The sequence below is a fragment of the Patagioenas fasciata genome, chromosome 1 (genome assembly GCF_037038585.1).
Source record: "Patagioenas fasciata isolate bPatFas1 chromosome 1, bPatFas1.hap1, whole genome shotgun sequence".
Lineage (NCBI taxonomy): Eukaryota > Metazoa > Chordata > Aves > Columbiformes > Columbidae > Patagioenas > Patagioenas fasciata.
In genome coordinates, this window is record NC_092520.1 from 53,445,869 (window position 1) to 53,469,243 (window position 23,375).

Genomic DNA, 23,375 nt, shown 5'->3' on the forward strand with positions numbered 1-23,375 from the left:
ACCTTTCCCTGAAAAAATGTTTCCCAATATCCAACCTGAACCTTCCCTGGTGCAACTTCAGGCCATTTCCTCTTGTCCTGTCACTTGCTACTTGGGAGAAGACATCTCTGACATAAGATGCAGAGGGATGGGGAGAAAAGTAGTGTGAGGGTGAGGGAAGTGGATTAGGGTCCCGGATAAGACGTGTGGGTCCCCCACACTCTATCGACCCTCTACTCTTTACAGGCTTAGGTTACAACAGCAGCACAGGAGTCAGGGCACTGCCAGGTTTCACTGTCAACAGCATCCCATAGCTTACCAAGAATGCAGTGCACGTTGCAAGTGGGGTGAGTTGTAGCCTTTTTTAAGCACCTCATTGACATCAACCAGGGAGATTCTGTCACTGGCAAGAAGTGTCTGTCACCATGTGGGAGGTCAGGAATCTGGGCAGTTGGCAGCAAGAGGTCAGCAGGTTACTCAGCATCAGCATCCCACTGCCAGGCCAGATCATGCTGCTTCCATGGGGAGATGATGTAGACACTGCTGATTTTCAGATAAGGGTCCCCACCAAGGACAGACCAGAGTCTCCATGGGCAGAGACTGTATGTGATCTGAAAGATACAGTAGCTCAGATGTGTTGCATCTTTTAACTATTCCTCTCATTTTTGAGATTATTGTCATACAAACTACTTCACTTGGTTTTTGATCTGTCTCTCTACCTGTGCTGTTTTATTTAAAAGCAGACATCTTTTGGTTGTTTTCATGCCTTGTTTCCATGGCAAAGTGTGTGACACTGTTCTCTTGCCATCCAGCATACCAGCTCTTGAGTAGCATTGTGCTACCGCTGCCAGGGCTCTGCTACAGGATCTGTTAGGTCTGCAAGGTACAAATGTCCTTGTGGGCCTGTCCTTGATCACCTTTGCTTACTCATGTAGGTGAGGTTCTTAGGGACATGGTTTAGTGCCAGAGTTAGGTTAATGGTTGGACTCAATGATCTTGAGGGGTCTCTTCCAATCAAAATGGTTCTGTGATTCTATGAATATTCCCCTGATGTACTTGTCTTCTAAATGATTTCACAGTATCACAGAATATTCTTGCTGAGAAGCCAGTCATCTTTGAATCAGTAGTTGTGGTGGGATAGGACCCACATGTGGGCATCACGGACAAGGCAGAAACCTGCCATGTTCATGGAGTTCTTCTTCTAGTACAGGATGTGGGGACTGACTTCATTTCATGGCTGATTAACGCTGCCATGCAAGGTATTCACCACCACAGTATGTTGTTAAAACTGAGTCTGCACAAGACAATATGCATTGTCTATTTCACAGATCTTGGGTCAAAGCAAAAGTGAATGAATTGCTCCTTATACAATCTCAAAGCCTGAATGAATTTCCTCAGGACAGGATGATAAAAATGAAGACCAACAGATTGACAGCCAAGAGGTTCTCAAAGGAGTTTTTCACAAAACTGTATATCAACAGTAGGTACTTTTGTTCTCAAGAGAAGTGGAGGTATTGATAATAAACTGTGGAGGGAAAATGAGCCTTGGTTTAGAGGCTGCACAGATAAAACCTAAGTTGGATTTGGGGAAATTATATCATCCCTATCACCAAACTGGACTCAGGCTTGTACTCCTTTAACTTTCAGCAAGTCTGTATTGCCATTACTAATTTGTAAAAGACAAACCCCAAGTGAGCAACATGACACATAGTTCTTTCATACTTTAAAAAAAAAAAAAAAAGGTGTAAAAAAATTGAATATGTAATTTTCAGCAAAGCAGGCTTTGGAATAAAATTGTGGAATTCTGCCTGAGCTTTTGGAGTATCACAGAATCACAGAATCACAGAATGTTAGGGATTGGAAGGGACCTTGAAAGATCATCTAGTCCAATCCCCCTGCCTGAGCAGGAACATCTAGGTCAGGTTACACAGGAAGGTGTCCAGGCGGGTTTTGAATGTCTCCAGAGAAGGAGACTCCACAACCTCCCCGAACAACCTGCTCCAGTGCTCTGGCACCCTCACTGTGAAGAATTTTTCTCATATTTAAGTGATCCAGTTTGAACCCGTTGCCCCGTGTCGTATCATTGGTTGTCACTGAGAAGAGCCTGACTCCATCCTCGTGACACTCACCCTTTACATATTTATAAACATTAATAAGGTCGCTCCTCAGTCTCCTCCAAACTAAAGAGACCCAGCTCCCTCAGCCTTTCCTCATAAGGGAGATGCTCCACTCCCTTAATCATCTTTATTGCCCTGCACTGGACTCTCTCAAGCAGTTCCCTGTCCTTCTTGAACTGCGGGGCCCAGAACTGGACACAAAGTATGTCTCTGCCATCATTACTTTGCTGAATTTAAATTACTTGATAAATTGATGAATTTAAATTACTTCACCAGATCGATATTAAACTGATTTGTGGAAACTGCTGAACAGTAATTGGATTTAAAGTCTTCATCTTATATGTCTGTATTCTGATACCATTGTGTTGTAAAGGACGGTTTGATACTTTACCATCACCTTCCATTTATCTCTATTCATAGATACGCATCCAGCTGTAGCTCTGAAGAACTGTGGTGCTTTTATAATAAAGTATGGCATATTTTTATAGATCAGTCATTTTTTAAAAATGTACCATGGATTAAATGTACTGCAGTCATGACCTCCATCTAAATCAGATTCCTCTAGTGTTATATTTCACCTACACATTGTTTCAAAGTGGAAAAGTGTCAAAAGATTTTCTTCTGAGGTGAAACTGGGCTTCATTCATCAGAAAAGTGAATGGAGAACTTTGAAAATAGAGCAAAAATCAATAAAGCAAGTATTCATGAACTCTCTGTAACTAATAAAAAGTTGTTTTCATCAAATAGTAGGCTTTCTTCCTACCTAAACATACCTAGTGATTTGACAGCTCTTCCCATCTTTTCTGCTTTGATCTATCATTGCTATATACTTCAGTAGCTTGCACCTACTGAGATCTAAAGTATTACCCTTATTTCTGTAATCTTGTCCTCTATAGCACACACTCTATACTGCCACTATAAATACCCATGCTGTTTTACAGATTTTGTAACTAAATCAGTGTTTTCCAAATAACAACAAAATCTCTGCTACAATATTTAACATAAAATAGTGGTAATCACATCCCGAAGCATCTCTTGACCCATTTCTTTCAAGAACTTCTTAAATATAATAGCAGAGCATGGAAACATGAAACCATGTCTGTCTAAACAATGTCAGTTGCTGTGTTCTTCAGCTTTTTAGCATTTGAGTATGTGGTGACCCAGCTTATGGTACCATTTCAGGATACATCATTTCCAATTCCTCATCTTTCAGCCAATTTTCCTTTCATTTATGGAAATCAGAGAGGACCTGTTTCTCACCCTTGGTGAGAACAGGTTCAAATCCAGTCTCAAATTCATGTCTCACGTTTGCCAAATTGCCCAGGTTCCTCCTCTGCAGCTCCTACAGTGAAGTTACTTGTATGGGGTTTAGGTGCCCAGGTGCTGGGGGGCAGGCCACAGAGACCTCTGTGAGGGGAAGCTGAGGCTGCCTCATGCCAGACTCCAACCAACCCACTGCATAGCAATACTGATCCCCTCAGCCAAAGTGGTGGCACTTCAGTAACTGTATTTAAGAAAGTGCAAAACCGATGCATAGCAGGGAGGAATGGGGGGAAAAGTGAGAGAAACAGCCCCACAGACACCAAGGCCAGAGAAGAAAGAGGGGGAGGAGGTGTTCCAGGTGCTGGAGCAGACATCCCCCCTGCAGGCTGTGGAGAAGACCACGGTGAAGCAAGTTGTGCCCCTGCAGCCCATGCAGTAGACCATGGTGAAGGCAAGGTTGGCACACTGCAGCCTGTGCTGGAGCAGGGAAAAAGTGTGAGGAGGAAGGAGTGGCAGAGATGAGGTGTTATGGACTGGCTACAATCCCTATTCCCCATTGCCCCTACAGCACTTGGGGGGCTGAGGGAAGGCAGAGGAGTTGGGAACAAAGGAGTGAAGTTGAGCGTAGGATGAAGCGGGGTGCAGAGGGGAGAGGGGCAGGGGAAAAGTGCTTTTAGTTTTTTCATTGTTTTTCACCACCCTACTCTATTTTTAATTAGCGATACATTTAATTCATCTTCCCCAAGTTGAGACTGTTTTGCCCATGACAGCAACTGGTGAGTGATTTCCTTGTCTTTATTTCGTCTCACAAGCTTTATTATCTTATTTTCTCCCCCATCCTGCTGAGGAGGGGGAGTGAGAGAGCGACTAGGTAGGAGTCTGGCAGCCAGCCATGGTCAACCCACCGCACTTATCAACACACACACGTGGCTTTGGCAAGCATTGCTGAGTAGTACAGGTTTGCATAAGGTATGAGGTATGTTCAATGTACACTTCCAAGTAAATTATGTAGGAACGTATCATGGTATGCATTATGCATTATGTGTTTAGGGCAAATCCACATTTTGAAATGTCTTGACTCTTTTGTTAAATGTTCTTGAGATTGAGGTCTGTTTTGTCAGGAAAGCATAGGATCTTTAATGTGCCTCATTTTTTTTCTTTTTTAAAGAAGGCTAGGCAAAATTTGGGCAAAATACACAGATCCAAAATGGCCTTCCTCTTTCCATTGACTATAGAGCGACTCAGAGGTCTGAAAAATGTGGAGTAAGCTGTCTGGGCTACCATCATGTTCTGGTTTTAGGTGACATGCTAGATGTCTAACTCTGCTTTGGCACCATGGCAAGCTTGTCTGAATGTGTCCACTGTGGAGTTGGACTGAAGATAAGGAAGATCCTCCAAAAGCATTTAAAAATGCTGCAGTCTGGTTCTTCGTATTTGCAGAAAGAGAAGAAAGGAGGCTTTTCACTCCTTCCTAAAAGCCAAGTAAGAGGCACAAACAAGTATAAAGGAAGAAGTAAACTGAGAATCCTTTCTGTAGGCTGTGGATGTGTGTTTTTTTTTCTCTGCTCTTCGTTTTTCATTGTGAAACAGAATAACTGTCCACAAAGAGAGCTACTGAGCTGAGCAGACTTCTGATGTCCCAGTTGGCCCTTAAATCACTACCAACCCTTTGTACTGGAAGAGAAGAACTTTCTGAGGGCAAATCCAGAGATTTTGAAACAAATGAGGTTTTCAGACTATAATATTTTGGGCCCTGAAATGGTATGAGCACATATGAATAAGTGACTGTCTTGTATTGTACATCACAAAATATCTTCAAAGAAATCTGGTTGGTCCAGGTTCAAACAAGAGGGTGAGGAGACACTGAAATGCTTAATAATTCAGACAAGGGAAGCAAAAACACTAATCTCATAAGATGTAGTTTGGAGTGGAGGAGAAACACCTACATTCTCTGAAATGCTGACTAACTAGGTAGTGGGTTTTTTCCTTCATCTGTTTTGTGGGGTTTTTTTGTTTGTTTGTGGGTTTTTTGTTGTGTTTTTGTTGTTGTTGTTTTTTGGTTGGTTGGTTGGTTTGGTTTGATTTAGTTTGGTTTTGGTTTTGTTTTTTTTGGATAGTTTTTGATTCTTTATTATCATGAAAAGGTGAAACTCCCATTATCTAAAGAGTTGTTAGCAGTGTCTTATGCAAAATGAAACAATGCATTAGGACTCTTACTGTAAGTATGCATGATTTTGTTGAGGTACACTTACAAAACTGCTCTCCTCTTCACAATTTTGGAACATAAATTGCAGCCTGCCATGAAGTGTAAATACATCGTGCCAGATTTACTGGCACAGCCAGCTTGTTTTGCTTCCAGAAATCCTTTACATATTGTAAGTTGTAATATATTTTTTGTTTTAAGTGAGTAATATGCCTGATAAAGGTTACAGAGCCACATTTCTGCTTTCATTGACAGTCACACTCCTCTTGAATTTCTTTTCATTTACACAGGTGACCCTGGATAGACTTATACTCAGATTTAATGAACAAATTTGCCTGTATCAGACAAGAAGGCATAATGTTAGCCCTTTATGTCAGAGCTGTACTTGCAGGGCACACAGAAGTAAGGAGCAATAAAGTATATTTTAACCACTAGAGAGCATAGATAAATCAGTCTAACTACACACAGGCAGCTGATCTTTGAAAACGGCTACTGCCAGTTTCATATAATTGCTTTTCAGAGGAGAACCACAGAGTGTTTCCACTGAACATAAATGAAACACCTTGGCATCCACTGAAGCAGACTTGGATTGGGAGAGCTGGCAGCCTCTCACAAGAAGCAGTTTTGTTGAACTGCCTTTGAAGAGTTTGAACTGGCAGTGCTGTATTCTGGCTGCAGGGTAACTTGGCTGAGAACATTAGGATTTCCCCTGACATTAAGCCATTTAAAAAAAAAAAAAAAAAAATCATTTCCTTCCCTCCCACCCCCATTCACAAGGAGAAACTATTTTTATTGCCAGACTTGCTGAGTGTTAGTCCGTCATGAAAGGAGCAGCAGAATTAAAACCATTTAAGGTTTTAGTAATTAAAGAGCAGAAGACACAAATTAAAATTATATTAAATAACTCATATTTAATAGGCTATTAGATTTAAATGCAAAATAATGAAGGAAAGCAGAGATAACTAAAAGCTGAGAAGATATGAGAACAGTCTCAAGAACTTGTGCTGGAGCGCTGGTTTTGGTAGATGGAGTGACAGGACCAGCACATGAGTCTCAGTCACATGAAGGTTAAGGAATGTGTCTCCCAGAATCCAACAACTTGGACCGTGGCCTTTTGCAAAACCATATTAAAAAAATACTGATTTAAAAAAAAAAAAAAAATTGGTTTGCAACCTTTTGGCATTTTTGTCTCTTCCTTGATCCTCCGTCTTGACTGTAGATTTCCCCCACAAGATGTGCAGCAATGACACTGATGCCGTACTAATGGCAGAGTAGAAAAATTATTTCAGGATCTCCAAGTTGTACTTTTATTTATATATTACACTTTTTATTCCCTCCCCCAACATGTAATTCTCTCTGTTTTTTCTACCATTGCCTTTCTGGTGGGTCTACATTTTGTATATCTGCAGTTTGCATTTATCTTTGCTCAATAACATCTGGTTGGGTGTGGAGCAAACTATTACATTTAACAAGGCTGCTTTGAATTGGGTTGGTTATTTCTTCAGCTTGAAACCATGTCCAACTGTGTTTCACTTGAAAAACTATAAATGCACTTTTCAATGTATCACCTAAGCTTTTAATTACAATTTTGAATAAAATGGCTTTGAAATTATCATTATTTGGCAAGTCCATTTAAGATTTATCTTGCAGGTGATTTTATCTTGAGTGTTTAATAATTTGTGCAAGCACCATTTTAAGTATCAGCTTTACTCTGTAATTGTCTAGGCTACTGATCACAAGGTTTGCCCCTTTCAGCTTGTCTCAGACTTCTCTTTCAAGTTCTGTAAAATTATTAAACCTATGTATGAAACTTATAAAATTATAAGTTGCTGCTGTAATTCCAGATGTTGCTTAGAGTTCTGCATGCCTGAAATGTACTGTCAAGGGTCCTGAGGCTCCAGGGGGCAAAAAGAGAGAACCAGTCACAGATAAGAGCACAAAATTTATAATGAAAAGAAAGGAAATAGTACACAATTTCTGCATGATGTTCCTGTGTTGTAAACACTGTTTGTACGCCACCTCTGTTTCCTAAGACAATCTCATTAACGCCTTTTTCCTGTTACAAAGGAAAAACATGTAATTGTACCAAAATCTTGCGCTCCTTGTTTTCAAGAACTTGAATTTCGTCTCAGTAGGGAATACTTTGATCTTCCATTTACATGTGCACGTTCTCACGTTTTTCTTTGCAACACAAGTTTGATACTACATAAGCGACTGTTGTAAGCAGCAAGGGACAGAAGCGTCATTAAGTGCTTGGAAATACTGAAAGGCCGGTGCTCCCTCTCGTGGTTAAACTAGAAGACAAACCGGCTGAACTAGCCCTGGGTGTGCGGGTATATCGGCTCCTGCAGCAGAAGCTCAGCTGGAGATCACGACAAGTTAAAAGGAGAAGCTCATCTTACTTTGAGAAACCTTCATTTTCACCTGGTTAGGCTACCTGAAAGTGCCAAACCCCTGTGTTGGCCAGTGATGGAGCAGCCACCCTCTCCTGTGCTGCTTGCAGAGGCTACCTGCCAGAAGGGTGCAAAAAAAAAGTATGCTGTGTTGGTCTTTTTCTCCTCTGACAGAGAGCCATGCACCTGAAAGTATTACACATCCACTTGCAAGGATTAAATCTGAATCAAGGAAGCTTCATAAAAATTTAATCCATTTGGGGTTTTTTAGGTAGTTTGATTAGTAATTCATTGCTGGAATTGCTTGTGACTCATCATGAATCAGTTTCTTGAAGAAAGTATTCCTAGAAAGTAAAATAAAATTTGCTTAAACTTTTTGTCGTAGTTGTTAGTAATAAATATGTTTTCAATCAGTCCATCACTGCCGTCTTCTTCTAGCTTTTTTTTAGAGCTATTGGACTTCAACTGTCCATTCGCTCATGAGTGTTTGAATGTATTTAACTGTAAGGAATAGTGGCAAATTTGTGATCTGATAGCTGGACTCGAAAGCCACCAGACCAATCACTAAAACATGTGTTACATAAAAGCACTTTTAAATGGCTGCAGACTAGGGCCACACTGATGGTTTACAGTTCTGAGAGGTTGTGTCAGCCTAGTGAATACTTGACACATGCCCTTTTTACATGAAATCCTGGAAATATATGTACCAAAAACTTGGAGTGCTTGCTAAACTTACCAAAACAAGTATGATACAGTTAAACACAGAAGAAAGGGCAATTTTCAGACTCCTGGTTCTGGTTCCCTGCTAGAGCTGAGCCTAAACCCAAGAGGTTTTGTAGCCAGAGAAGTGTTTTCTTCCCTGTTAGTCCCTGCACAGCAGTTAGAACTAGCGAATACAGACAAGACACACACTGCAAGAGTAGAGGATGCTCATCTTTTCAGTGGATTTCTCAAAGTGGAGCAGGGAGTCTCAGGACTTTAAATGCACAGCGGCAGCATTTAAAGACTATGGCATAGTTAATCACTGAGACTTGGCGTATCTAGTTCGAAGTGCACCACAGGACTGTGCATTCAGTTTGCCTCAGTCATTTGATGTAAAATAGTTTCAAATGCTGAGGTCAGAAAGAACCATTTCTATAGTGGGAAAAACCAAACCAAACCAAACCAAACCAAACCAAACCAAACCAAACCAAACCAAACCAAACCAAACCAAACCAAACCAAACCAAGCCAAGCCAAGCCAAGCCAAGCCAAGCCAAGCCAAACCAAACCAAACCAAACCAAACCAGGCCAAAAAACAAACCCAAACCCAAAACCAAACCAAACCAAACCAACAAACCAAAACCAAACCAACCAACAAAGAATGTGAATGATATATCCTATGGAGCATGTGAACTTAGCAAACGATGTCCCACTATTATCGACATGATGCCACATCATCGTCCAGCCCTGTGTAAAGGTAAAACTTTACGATGCTCCATTTTTCCAAACTCTAAGTAACCATAAGTAGACATTCTACAGAACTGCACCAAGCAAAATCAAACTGCCATAAAGTTCATGTGTGGCACTAATTGCAATTTAACTGCATGGTTATTACAAGAGCTTTTAATTAACCCAGTCATCATACTGTGGCATACTAATTGTGCGTAATAACAGCATGCTGAGTATAATGACAATAGGTTTGTCTGAACTGTGAAAATCAGGAGTTTTATCATTTTCTGAGGTTTCTTTTTATGCTTTTAAATATTGTGCAGTATTTAAGAACATTCAAGCAAAAGAAAAGAAAACCTAACAGAAAACCCCCTGGTAAGTTGCTGAGGCTTGTCTGTTTAAAAATTTGATAGCAGACTTTAATTCTTCCTGAAATTCAGTGAGATGTGTAATGCTCTCCTGAAAAATATTTTTGATGATTTGTCAGTCTCACTTTTCTCAGGGTATTTTTGGTCCCCTTTGAGAATAATTTCATGCTCTCTTTTAGGATTTGTTTTGTTTGAGGCCAAGAAAAATTCTCAGTTTGTGAAAAAATTCCGTGGGAATACCCTTTCAGTGAAAGTAAGATGATAGTAAGAATACATTCTGATCAGATATTGATACCAAATTGCAATTTGCTAGATCATTAGTGTAGTGAGAGCATTCTCCTCCTTTCAAAGTTATGATTCCAGTCTGTGTCTCTTAAGACTGGAATTAACAGCACTGAATAAATTTTTAGTTGGAAGGTTAATTTTGCAGCCCAAAAGGTAAAAATTAACAGTGTTGCTGACGGATAGAGTTGTAGTCCTTCAAAAAACATGGGAAATACAATTAAGTGGCATTACACTTATACCATGTCCTCTTCCTGAAGACCTAAATAATGCATCAAAAAAAGTCAGACATTATTATGAAAAGTGTATTTATCTATTTTTTTAGACTACCATCAGCCCTGTATTGGGAAATGAGATACTGAAATTTTGGTTTTAAATTATTTGACTCACAGATAACAGTTGAAGGCAAGTTTAGACTGTATGACCTCTTCATGTGCACAACAGTTTACTGAAGAAACTTGATGACAATGAAGACTTGGCTAATGAGGGATGCAAAATTACATTTGGCATGCATATACAGTTAATGGTTTAAACACAACATAAAAGTGACAGCCACTGGTAAAACGTTTAAAAAAAGACAGATCGGGTTCAGCTGGGTGAGTGATACAAGAGTGATGCACCAAACACAACAAGAACCGACACCACACAAAGCCAGTCAGTCAGTCAGTGGTCCCAGGGGTTTAAATGTATGACATACGAGAAAGATAACATGATTATGTCATCATTGTGTGTGCGTATACATGCTGAGGTTGTTCACCTTGCCAAAACTGTGTCTGAGGAAGTGACATTGCTGCAGGTTGGTGGGTTAACTTTCAGTTGTGAGAAGTGGTGTTGTCACTAACAGAACAGAGTTTTCAGCAGCATCATTACTGTAGTGCGCTTGTTTGTGGGAACGGCAGAGCTGTATGTGATGCTGTACAAACACTTTTTCTGATTTAAATAATACTGTTTTCAGAATTTTCCAGAAACTGTTTTTGGTAAAAAAAAAAACAAAAAACAACAACAACAAAAAACCAAAAACCAAAAACCCAACAGTTCTTAAAAAGACATTTCAGATAGTGACTGGATTTTTATGATATTTATACATAAAAAGTTTGCTCAATATTTTAAAAAATATTTTATTTTTGAAACTAAGATTTATTTTTAAATGCATCAGTGAATGTAAATTTACCAGTATTACACAAGGCATTTCTTGAGACTTTCACTCCAAGAGAATAAACAGAGAAAGGTCATTAGAGAGTATTTTGAAGCAGCTATATAGTACATATAAAACAAATATCATCCATATGCCAAGACGCTGTGGCTGTAAAAATTATTGATTTTATTTGTTCATTTTAGTCAGAGTAAAAAATAATGAGATTTTATTGTAAATTCAAGAAACATAGATAGCTGTGGATTTTTCTGCCTGCTTAGTGGAGCTGAATGCATATGTTTCTTTCAGTTTACTCTAACTGGAGAAAATTTATATTTAGGTATAGATATAGATAGATACAGATGTATTTTTAAAAATTTATTTATTTTGCATCCCCCCCACGCGAAGGACTGGTACTCATCTGCTTAGGGTCTGTGCTGACCAGTGAATCATCTCCACCGTGTTTCTCCTCCCCTCGCAGGCTCCCACCCTGCAGTCAGTCTCTGACTCTTTCAGAGATGCATGGCATCCAAGACCTACACAACCTACATGCCTAATCCATGCCTGTCAGAAGACAGAGCCTCCTTCCCAAACATTTGACTCTGACTCCCTCTGTCTGTTAAACACTTATTTCTGTTCTTCATAAGATGAAAAGTTGTTGAAGTGTGTGTGGCAAAGCTGGAACTGAGGCAACCAAAACTATCAATTGCTTTGTCATAAAAGTTGATCGTAAGCATAGCGCTCCATGTCACATCAGTGAGCATAAGAGAATATGAACAAAGCAAGAGAAGTAAAAGGACAAAAGCATTTTTTTGTCTCTGGTAGACCTGCATTATATTGATGCAGAGTAGCTGATGGGATAGGCTGCTGCAGAGGCTGTTGAAATGCAGGGCTGGAGGAGCAGACTCACACAAGTGTGGGTGAAGCCTAGAGAGACTAGAGATTTATGGGGGAAAATGAGAGTCCAGTTAAGCTTGTGAAGAGTGTGGGATAATATGCTCTTAAGAAGAGCTAATGAAGGAAGTAGCGGAAGAAGTGTGAGGGAGGTTTGAAATTGAATTCGAGGACAAGAACAAATGTATTGAGATGCTGTCCAAGAAGACATTGCCTCTGATAAGAAATGGTGAGGTGAATACTTCAAGTGATGTTTAAAGTGTATACCATTAATTCCTTTGAAGGACATTAGCCATATGTTCAGGGATTATTATCTTGCAGTTAAATTCATGCATCTCATTTGAAGAGGATCCAGACTATAACTTGGATGCCTAAATTAAGACATGGATTGCAGCCAAAAAGGACTGTTCACTTTCAATGTTACCCTCACTTTCAAGTCATAAGGTGAACACTTATCCATATGTAGTAATAACACTGATTCTTTCTTCATTTAACTGGCTTAAGCAAGTATATTCTATGAGTCTTTCATTATTGCCGCTTACACCATGCACAACAACAGACAAACTCATTAAAATTAGTTATGTTCATTTTATTTTAAATTTTAAGTGTTTTTCTTAACTAACACTACAGTAGGTCTCAGTTGGAAAGGCAGTCCCTAAGAATTGCACTTTTTGATGTGTGTGATGGTAACTTGAAACATGAGATTTATTTGCTTTCTCCATTCTTACATTTGGGGATATAAAATCCAACAGGAAAAAATAACCCTTGCTGTATAACATATGCATCCTTTCCTCTTTCTCATGGTAGAGTTTTGAATCTGTTTCTGCTTCAAAAATTGGATCGCTGTTGTAGAGCCAAAAGTGATCTCCTCTCTCCTTTTTTTCTTTTAAAAAAGTTGGCTACCTATGGAAAACAAGTTTTCATAAATCACATATAGTATTGTGCAGGCTTATAAAAGGTATGTGCTATCCAGTCTGCTTATTGTCTTGTCTGATGTGATCCCCAGCATGAAGTATCTCTTATTTAACAAATATGTGTGGCCCTAATTAATTTTATTCAGTGACTAGGAAGAATAACAAGCTATGAATATGAATTGATATCCTCTATCATACAAAATATTCAGTATCACATTTTACAAAGAAGAAGATGGGAGTTCACGTGAATTTGTACCTGTTGACATCTAGATCAAAAAGCCAGACATATAAAATCCCTTAATATTTTCAACATCTATGGTCCGAATCATTAAACTTACATCTTGGATCATTAAATTTACATCTTGCAAAGTAGTAATGCAAGTTTCCACCGTGCTAACTGTTCACTCTGTGCTCTGGGTAACTGTGCTGAACATGCCATAATAATTCATCAAGCCTGAAAGAAATCACAAAGTTCAATGCATATTAAAAATGTGATTGGGGTATATTATGAAGAAAATGGAAATATGCTGCTGTTCAAAACACATCATGTTCTCTGAGGTTATTGTTACTGTCTGCATAACAACACACTTTCCTCACAGAAAGAAAAAAAGCCACAATCAAAAAACCACATTTGGTGACTTGATTATACACTTGGTATTCCTTCAAAAGGTGTGATTTTATTTTATTTTATTTTATTTTATTTTATTTTATTTTATTTTATTTTATTTTATTTTATTTTATTTTATTTTATTTTATTTTATTTTATTTTATTTTATTTTATTTTATTTTACTTTATTTTATTTTATTTTATTTTATTTTATTTTACTATAAAATGACTAATTATGTACTTACTGCATTCATTAGGGGTAAAAAGTTGAGAAGTGTGATAATTAGTGACACTTTCCTTAGCTTAAGGTCCACAGAATTTTCTTTCTTGTTAAAATGGCCTTAAACTGAATTGAGAGATGCAGAGTAATTTTTGGTTTTTACATGTGTTCTTTCCTTCTTCTTGTGGCTTTTTTTCCTTTTAGGTGAAGAAGGTATGTGGTCCTCCTGTAAGGAAGCCTACACAGTCTCCAGGTTGCTCCTTTGATCAGAACAAAGATAACAAAGGGTTGAAGATGTTCTCAAGAGACAGTGAAGAAACCCTTGCCGACAGAAGAAAGTAAGACATTAGTTTTACAGCCAGAAAGAAAGAATAAAGTAAGCCATTAATTTTACAACAGAATAGATTATATTTAATGCAATGCCATACATTACTAGAGAATAAACAAGGTCTGCAAAGAATGGAGCATTTCAGCAACACAATCTGCTCTGTTACATTTTGGAAAGAGTAATTTCGTTACTAGATTTTGTTTTCTCAATTAATGGACATATGGCCAGAGTCATTTGATGCAGTTTAAAGTACTTAAAAGAGTGGATAACACTGGTAAAATATGAGCATTAGCTCTATCTTTATGTGTAAATTTTCAAATTGCACTTAACTTCCACATCAGCAGGCATTATTAAATCTGTCAAGAAGTGATAGTGACTTTTATCAGAAGACTATTTGTACAGATTGATCAAACAGAAAAAAATGAATGGCTGTTCTTACATACCATTCTACTCTGGAAAACGAGGCGACTGAACACTCAGGGCTAAATCTTTAAATCCTCATTCAAGCAAGTCCAGCTGATTTTTTTCTTCTGGCACTTCTGCTGGTATATAGTGAACTCAAGTGACTGCAAAGGCTTGGAGATTTGATTTATACCTTACTTAGCATTAAAGGGTAAAAGTTGCCTAACTGCATATGAGCTAGGTGCTGAATCTGCCATTAATCTATGGAAAGAAGGACTCAGTTCAACTGCCCACACAACTACAAGCATCCAGTGCCACATGAGGATACCCTTGGGTATCCCAGCTCATCTTCTGCTGCCAAGAAGGATGCAGGTGTCCTGTAAGCTGTATCGTATGTTCCAGCCCTCTGCAGATATCCTGGGTAGCTGAGAGCATCTCAAAAGTAAATTTATCTTTAGTCAAATTAATCAAGTCTTTAATGACTGTAAGGAGTAATAGCACTGTGAGAAGTAAGGATAGTATTACAGTGTTACTAAAGGTGCTATTATGCAAATAAAGTACACAGTTAAAATCAGAAATTTCGTTTATATCACAGTGTCCGCTAAAATACGGAGAGGTTTTCTCTGTCCTCTTTTCCTTTTATTTCACTTTGCAGTGCAGAAGGAAACGGAAGTGAGAGAATTGCAGGGAATAATTGCTCACTCCTGATGTCTGGAGAAGAAAAAGTGCCTGTGAGCCTGAAAGGCAGATCATTCTAGTTAGTGCAGGGTCTTCCATGTTCCAAAGAATGGAGAAAAAACAAAACAAAACAAAACCACCTCCAAACAAACACAGGATTTAGAGAACATTGTGGGAATGGAAAGAGATGCAAACCAGAAATTTGCTTTAGCCAGCACAGAAGTTCATCAGGCAATACAGATTACACAGGCACATTTTCTCTGTGTTGTGTAGCTAAGCAAGTTCTTGGTGTTTTCTGATTGCTAGCATTCTGCAAACATGAAACCACATTCTAAAATCTCACTTAATCCAGGACTGTTCCATGTTTCAAAATACGTGGTGTCTGGATTGACCTCAGGGAAGTTGTCCAAAACAACTTAAGGGGCACAAGAGGCAGTGAGAAACACAAATCAATGTTGTTTTCCTATGACTTGCCCTGCTTGAGATGCTGGAAACACTTTATGGTATGCCACACTACACCAAAAGGTGGGGGAGCAGGGAGGAAGTTCGAGATCCATTGACACAGATTTCTGTTTAACAACTTCATAGTTAATATCATCTTCATTTGCTGCCTCCTGGATCACCTCTTCCCTTATTAGTCACAATTGCTTTCTCTTTCATTTTATATTCCCATGGCAACTGTTAACAATTCCTCACGTGAAAGAGTGACATCTTCAAATGCTTGCAGCCGCTTTTAAGGCAATGCTATTCTCCGAGTCAAACTCCACCTTATTTACCTGCCATGTTCTTCTGGCAACAGGTTGCTCTCTGCAGCTTTCACAGGCTTCAGCAGGAAAGAAAAGGCTTCTCCACAACTGCATAGATTTGATCAATCACAGTTATGTGAGCCAAAACAAATTAACAATAAGAATCCATTAAATGTGACTCCTAAGCGTTGCATAATTTCCTAATATTTTTAAAATGTGCCTTCAGATGAAAGTTTACATTTTGAAGTATGTGTTGGACTGCTTCTGCCTGAGCTTTTCCTAAATTATTTTTACCATCAGAACTAAGCTGGCATTTTCTATTACTATGTGGTAGAATTAAAAAAAAGCTTTCTCTTTGACATCAAAATTGTCAGATGAATTTTAAAAAAATTCTAATCAGAACCTTCCATAGTAATGTCTAAACTTGAAAGTATATAGTGCTTTTTCCTCCAGAATTTAATAATGCAGACAGCTTTTAGCAGGAAGAATGAAATTGAAAAGAAAATGAACATTTCCAAATAAACAGATAAGAAATATCTACAACTTCCACTGGCTGTAATTGCACATTTGTGCTCAGCTGCCTATAATTACATGCTATCTGGTCTACAAGATGATGATGTGAAAATTGACATTCATACCATCTGCCCTTCTAACTGCTTTGGTCAGACATCACCAGGGCTGAAATCAGTCATTACTTATGTATTAACTTTAGCTGTGCAGGATGTATTTACTAATAAACTGAATGATCTTTCTGTTGTAATGTGGTTTGTCACAAGATATTATCACAGCTGTATTTATTTCAGTTTCTACGTTATACATGGATTTATTGTGCAGAAGAAAAAATTCCAACTATTTACTATGAGAGGACTCTCTACACCAGTTTTCATCTGGAATGTAAATCCAAAGTATAGACAAAATCCAAATCAGTCCCACTCAATGGTAAATGGAGGAAAATTGGGAACATACTATGCACACTGGATGCAGTGTTTTGGGATGGAGAAATACAAGTTATGTCTATTAATGACTGGGAGAGTGTGGATGAATCTTATTTACATATTTAAAATATATTGTGTATGAACATTTATACGATGCACAGTCGAAATTGACCCTACTTGAGATATTCGAAACTGCTAGTGCTTTTCTTTGTGCCTCCAGGTCATACACAGTATAGTGTATGTTCTAAACAACAATGAATAAATATTTTAATTTCTTACAGCAGCAGTGAGTATCCCAGGAAGAGATTTTCAATACATAACCAAACAATTTATAAGCATAAATATCACACTCCATTTAAAAAACATACTAACTAAAAAGTCATTCATTTTAAGTTCAAAACCTTATCATTAGCTCTGTGCATCTTGACAGTAATTTAAAATAGCAATGCATAATTTATAACCTACCACCACAGCACATAATAAAACTGATGTCATTTTTCAGATAGTCATTTCAATATGCACTGTATATTTAACACCTACATCTTAAACCTATCTTACCTAAAACTTGAGTTGCTCTATAACTCTATCAAATACTCTTTGTAGTATTTGTAACGCTGTGTAGGGGACTAGTTGATAGCACTTTTGAAAAATAGATGACTTATTCATAGACACCTATTTTCTTATCTGCTATGAGAGGATTTTTGATTTTTTTTTTTTTCCATATTCAAGTGTAGCATTGCAAACCGTATCACATCTGTGCAAGAAAATTTCAGGTTGGAGCAAAATAATTCCTGTTCTAGAGCATGAGTAAAGTATTTTGTATGACTTTGTTCATTGAGAATAAAAACTTTGTAAACTATTGAAGTGTATCTCAGAAAATCAAACTTATCTAACAGGAAACTGAAAAATTGATTTAAAAAATCACTGGGATCGATGAAGACTAATAGAATAAGCGTATTATTTATCTTCTTGTAGAAACACACAAAGTTATTGATTGGCACTGTCAATTATTTCCCATGTTGCTCTGTGCAGGGAATTTATCAGCCACCTCCGGCTGTACAGAGCCTTTTACGGTGGCCTGGCCGATCAACTGTGCGGTAATGAATTGGCAGCTGCCGATGGACACCCGTGTTGGAATGGAGAAGATGTTGTCAGAAGGTACCTTTCTGAGTTATTTTTGTCTTTTCTTTCTTATTTCTTCTTTCTCTAAAGTAGCCTCCAACTGGAGTCAAGTACATTGTTTCCCTAGGTATGTGTTAAGGTCGGTTCAAAACCAAAAGCTGCATGATTTTCCTTCTCTCAGGCGTGATTTGTAGTCAGTATAAAACGTCTCCCCTGTGTATGTGTTTTGAGATTTCTACTGTTCTTCACATATTTTTTTCCTTAAATTTATGGCACCTAAACATACAGTGGAAATGAAGCTGGACTGGCATTTACAAAATACAGTTGAGATAAAGTATTTTTGTTTGAGCTCGATCTTTATAAAATGTTCCTTTTAATACAGAATGTGTGATAACAGACTCAAGCTATTTGCTTAAAACTTTCTCTGGCTCTGAAGAATGAAATGATATATATGGTTTCTCAGGAGACAGCAAAAAGTTAAGACACAAAGATAAAGCATTTTAAAGGTGAAACACATGTATAGTTCTATGTATACAGAGTCTTGGAAGACATGATTCATCAGCAAAGAAGAAATAATAATAAACTGCTCTGCTCATGGATGTGTATCTCTGGAATCAATATATTTCATAGCTTACAAAAACACTAAAATTTGTGGATGTCAGGAGGATTTTCAGAGAGCTGATCTCTATGTTTTTGCTTTATTGTTCTCATCACCAAAACAAGTATTTGTCCGATCAGGAAGTCCTTGTGGTGACAGACACCAAAATATTAAAAGGTTCATTGCAGTTATTTTTTTATAAAAATCATGCTGTTAATACAGCATGCATTAGCAGGGGGTATCAAAGGTCATATCAAAGCAGGTGGCCAAAGGCTGTGAGGTGAGTTGTGAAGTGGGGAGGTAGCTGGTACCAAGTACAAAGAAACAGTGACAGCCTTCAGGTATCTCAAAAAAAGTTAGATAGGAGCTGTAATTAATTGGTTAATGATACCTGAGGAAACTTAATGAGTACCCTTTCAGCAAACAACTGCAGGCTTACTTTTCTTTATCTTCATGGGTAGTCAAATGCTTTGGCAGCACTGAGGCCCAATGACTGGTTGACTCCCTTGAGAGTCTCATTGGGAATCCGCATCCTAAAGTTTTGAGTTTTCTCAGGATAACATGTCCTTTCTTTAGATATCAATATTGGAGATTTAGTCTCAAATTTACTTCCTGGTCTTTGTTTTACTCTTGTTCCCCAAATGAGTTATACTACTCCTACCAAATGTTTCAGTAACAATTTGACATATGCATCTTGTAATTAGAGTTTTCCTAAGAAGAAGTTTCTTGTGTCATTACTTTTGGCTGCTTATATTCTTATTGTTAATATGTTACATCTTTTCAAACCTATGTTATACTATTATGTTGTACTATTACATTTTAGTTTTTTTTCTATCCTACTATTATACTATTACTATGTTTATACTATAATACTATGCTGTTTGATTTTGACTGGTTGGACACTTCAATACTTATGCAGAAATGAAACATTCTGCTAAATTATATACTGTAGTGTTTTTTAAAAGTAATTTAGTGTGACTAAAAATATTTAATTAGTGTGATTTATTTATTTGTGAATCAACCTAAAAGTATAATTGGTGACAAAAGCACTGCATCTGAAAAATAAAACCACTTTGATATTAATTTAACTTGTAAATTTCCTTACTGAAATGTTCTATTTTCATATATATATTAATATATGTTTATTCTTATATTTTTCGTCTGTAAATCTTAGTGTTAACTTCCTGAAAGAGCTGATATGTAGATAATATTTAGAAGTACAGTGTGCTTATTAAAACCAGAAGAGCAGGATACTCTGAGTTGCTTTAGGTTATCAACTGGAACTGAGACCTGCAGATTAGTTCCTACATCTCACTACCTTTACCTGTACACTAGATCTATCGTGGTACATATTCTCCTACTTCAGTAGCTATATGAAGGTGCTCACATCTGTCCTCCTTCTTCTCCTCCTCCTCTTCATTTTGCCCTGTTTCTCAGTCAAAATGTCCTTTATTTAGTTTTGTTGATATTTGTTCTTTTGTAACGGAAGGGGAAAAAATATTTCCTGCACTTTGACTGAGGTCAGGTTATTTTTTTTACTATTATTATTGTTATTACAGAACTTTTAATCTAGGGGAAAATGGACACTCTTTTCTTTTTGTGTTTAGGCACCTCTATTGTACCTTCCGTGAAAGTAAGGCACGTGTGACATAAGCATGCCAGAGAGAAGCACATAGGTCAGATATGAGGTGCCTGGAGATTTCTCTTAGAAATGGAAAGTCAAACTCAGCCCCAGAAACACATTCAACAAACTCAAACAAACAAATTCTGCAAATTCAGAAACAAGGAGATTGTGTTTGAGCAAGAAAGGCTCCTGATCTGCCACACAGATTGTGCTGAGGATTGACATTTGAAGTGCATCAATGAATCGATCAACCACTGAAGAGCAGCACTGCAAGCGATTGTGTTTGGGGATATTGTGAAGGGAAATGACGACGTCAGGCATTGGGAATGTGGACAGGAGGCAGTGAGCCGAGCCACTGAGCAGGCAAACCAGATTAGAAAGGATGAGTAACATCCAAAAACCAGGGAAAGCAATTCAAAACTGCCTTGACAACACTCAGCCTGAGTCCACTTTTAGCATTTTCAGGAAAACTGTGACACACTTAAAGAATATTCTCAGAAGCATTATGAGAGCAATCGAAATATCTAGGAAATTCAGCTTACAGAAAAGTAGTGAAGAATTAGATTTGTTTAATCTGGAGAAGAAAGACTGTTGGGAGAAAATGCCAAGTGCGAACAGACTGTTGCTAGCAGGGAGAAAAGTATCTGTTGTCTACTTCTATAATGGCTGTGACATGTAGCAAGCATTTAAAATATATTCTTATTAAGTATCAATGAAACATTTTTAATGGTGAGGGGAATAAAGGACAAAAATAGGTAGTTTTGGGGTCCATCATCTGCCTGAAGGAAGATATTTAAGAACAGAGCAAGAAGGCACAGAGAAAGGATGTAGCAAATCCCAATTTTTTCTTAGAGATATGGAGATAAATTGAATAACATCTTTAAATCTCCTTCAGCCCTCTGATTCTGAATCTAGGATTATCTAAATCCTGTGTTGCTTAGTTTCTGTGGCCATGATCCCAGGGTACTGTGACATTTTAGCAGCAATAATGACCTGAGGAAGCATCATGGCTTTTCTCTGTAAATACTGAAGAACACCTGAACCTGTGCACTTGCTCGCTTCTCTTTTTCTGTCCCCCACCTCCATACATGAATAAATACAAACAATGGCGAATTCCTCTCTGCAGTGTTCCTGGCACAGATGGGGGAAAGTATGCATTGTTCAAATTAGTTAAAAATAAATAAATTGTATCTGTTTTTAGATTCTTCATAATTTCTGTCTGGTTTTGTCTTTGACTTAAAAATCATGTGCCACAGCTGATGATGACAGCAATTTTGGGTCTGACATGAGGAAGCAGTATCATAAGCTATGTAACACTTGTGTCAGTGTGTCAGGACCTGAAGAGATCACTAAGATTCTTTGCTGCATCTGTGTTTCAAGCTGTAAGTAGCAATAAGCCCTCGAGACAGAAGATAGATATGTTTAAAAAAAAAATTAAAATCTTAGCAGTTCTTTTTTCTCATTTTGTGTGCATTTTTCTAAAGGAAGCAGTTCAAGGTTTTAACAGCTGTAATATCATATCTGAGACAAATCTTGTAGCCTTTGCCATTTCTAATACCACCTAAGAGATTATCAAGCCTGGATAAGAAAAGGTCAGAAAAAGAAAAACAGGGTATTATTGAAAGGAAAGCTTAGTTAACAGTTTACTTTTCATATGCTTCAGCTGTTTCCATTTTGGTTTAAGCCTTTTTATTATTATTATTATTTTTTAATCAAATGGCAATGCCATTGCAATATGGCCCTTGATTCTGAAACTAGAAATTGTTCTGAATCAAACCTGTCACATGGTGTAGACTCATGCTTTTTAACTGAGACCAGAATCCCCAAATTCTTATATTCATGTCAGACAAGATTGGTAGGAGGCAGGACATGCAGGAGCAAAACTACTTTCGCAAGGTTCACCACAGAATGAGGAAGAGGACAAATGAGAGAAGTCTTTAGCTCTTCCACTGTTTTACCCAATTGTGTGACTACACATGGTTGGGCATGAAATTAAAAATTTACTTTTAAAGACATAACTAGGTGCCACAATGAAGTACCTGGAATTTAGTGTTGTGGGATTCATTAGATTCAATGAAGAAAGAGTAATTGCAATTAATAAGTTACACTCTACCAAAGCATATGAGATGAATCGCATGCATCGGTTCAGAATTTCAGTGGCACCTTAACATTAAAGCTAAAATAACAGGAATTGTGCCAATAGACTGATGTTGTTCTCATTCATGAAAGAGAGGTGGTTTAACTGATATTTATACAGTTTTGGTAGTCCAAGGTGCCTGACTAGAATGTGAAGAGAGGTGGGTTAAAAATCCACAGAGAACAGAATATGTACAGTACATCTTTGATACCAGTGATTCCACTGAAATAAAAATAGATGTGAGAGAAGAAAATAGTAAAATTATGCATATTGAAGGATTCAAGAGTAATGGAGATTATTAAAAACAGCTAATCAAGTTTGGAAGGAAGAGTTTCATATGAAACATGTATCTGAATATCCAAATGAAGAGGAATTAAACAGCATGATTGATTTTAATTGCTGAGCAAGTTGTTAGAAAGTGATTATAATAAGCATCTATCATCAAATAAATGCTTAGCTTTAGTACAGCTCTTAGACTGGGGAAAGGAATTTTGTCTTTTGATTCTTAAATGTTCTGAAACAAGTACAATCCTGAATCCATTCTTAGACAACAAAAGAAGATAAAAGATGATGTAAGGAATTCTAATGAATTCCTCATAGTTTTCCTCTATTTGAACTAGTCCTCACTTTATAATGAGGCAGGATGTAAACTACCATCAAAGTCTTGCCACCTATGCAAAAGATTTACCTGAGCACTGTGAAATGAGAGAACAGTCCATAATGGCTCTTACTGCTTTGCCTAATATACTGTTGCCAACAAGGACCGGCAACAGATGCATGGAGAAAAACAACTGTAAATATGTGCTTCCTCAGAACCTGCAAATTTAGAAATGCCTGACCCAGAATTGTGAATGTTAAGTCTTCCCATGACCTCATAAAATCTTAACACCAGTAGCATTCCATGGCAAGCTAACCAGGAGCTTTCAGATACCAAAACATTGAATCAGCTTAAGAGGTAAATGGTGCATAAGGGTGCTTATAGGCTCAATACTTTGTAAAGAAC

The 23,375-nt window shown here is 37.7% G+C and overlaps 1 protein-coding gene across 2 annotated transcripts in view; it reads left to right on the top strand.

Moving 5' to 3' along the window:
* Window positions 1-23,375, top strand: part of GPC5 (glypican 5) — a 668,409-nt gene that overhangs the window by 104,329 nt on the left and 540,705 nt on the right. For both annotated transcript variants that reach the window (XM_065844183.2, XM_071806651.1), the window contains exons 4-5: window positions 14,007-14,140; window positions 17,924-18,049. In XM_065844183.2, the coding sequence (XP_065700255.2) occupies window positions 14,007-14,140; window positions 17,924-18,049 (260 nt within the window). The remainder of the gene's footprint in view (window positions 1-14,006; window positions 14,141-17,923; window positions 18,050-23,375) is intronic.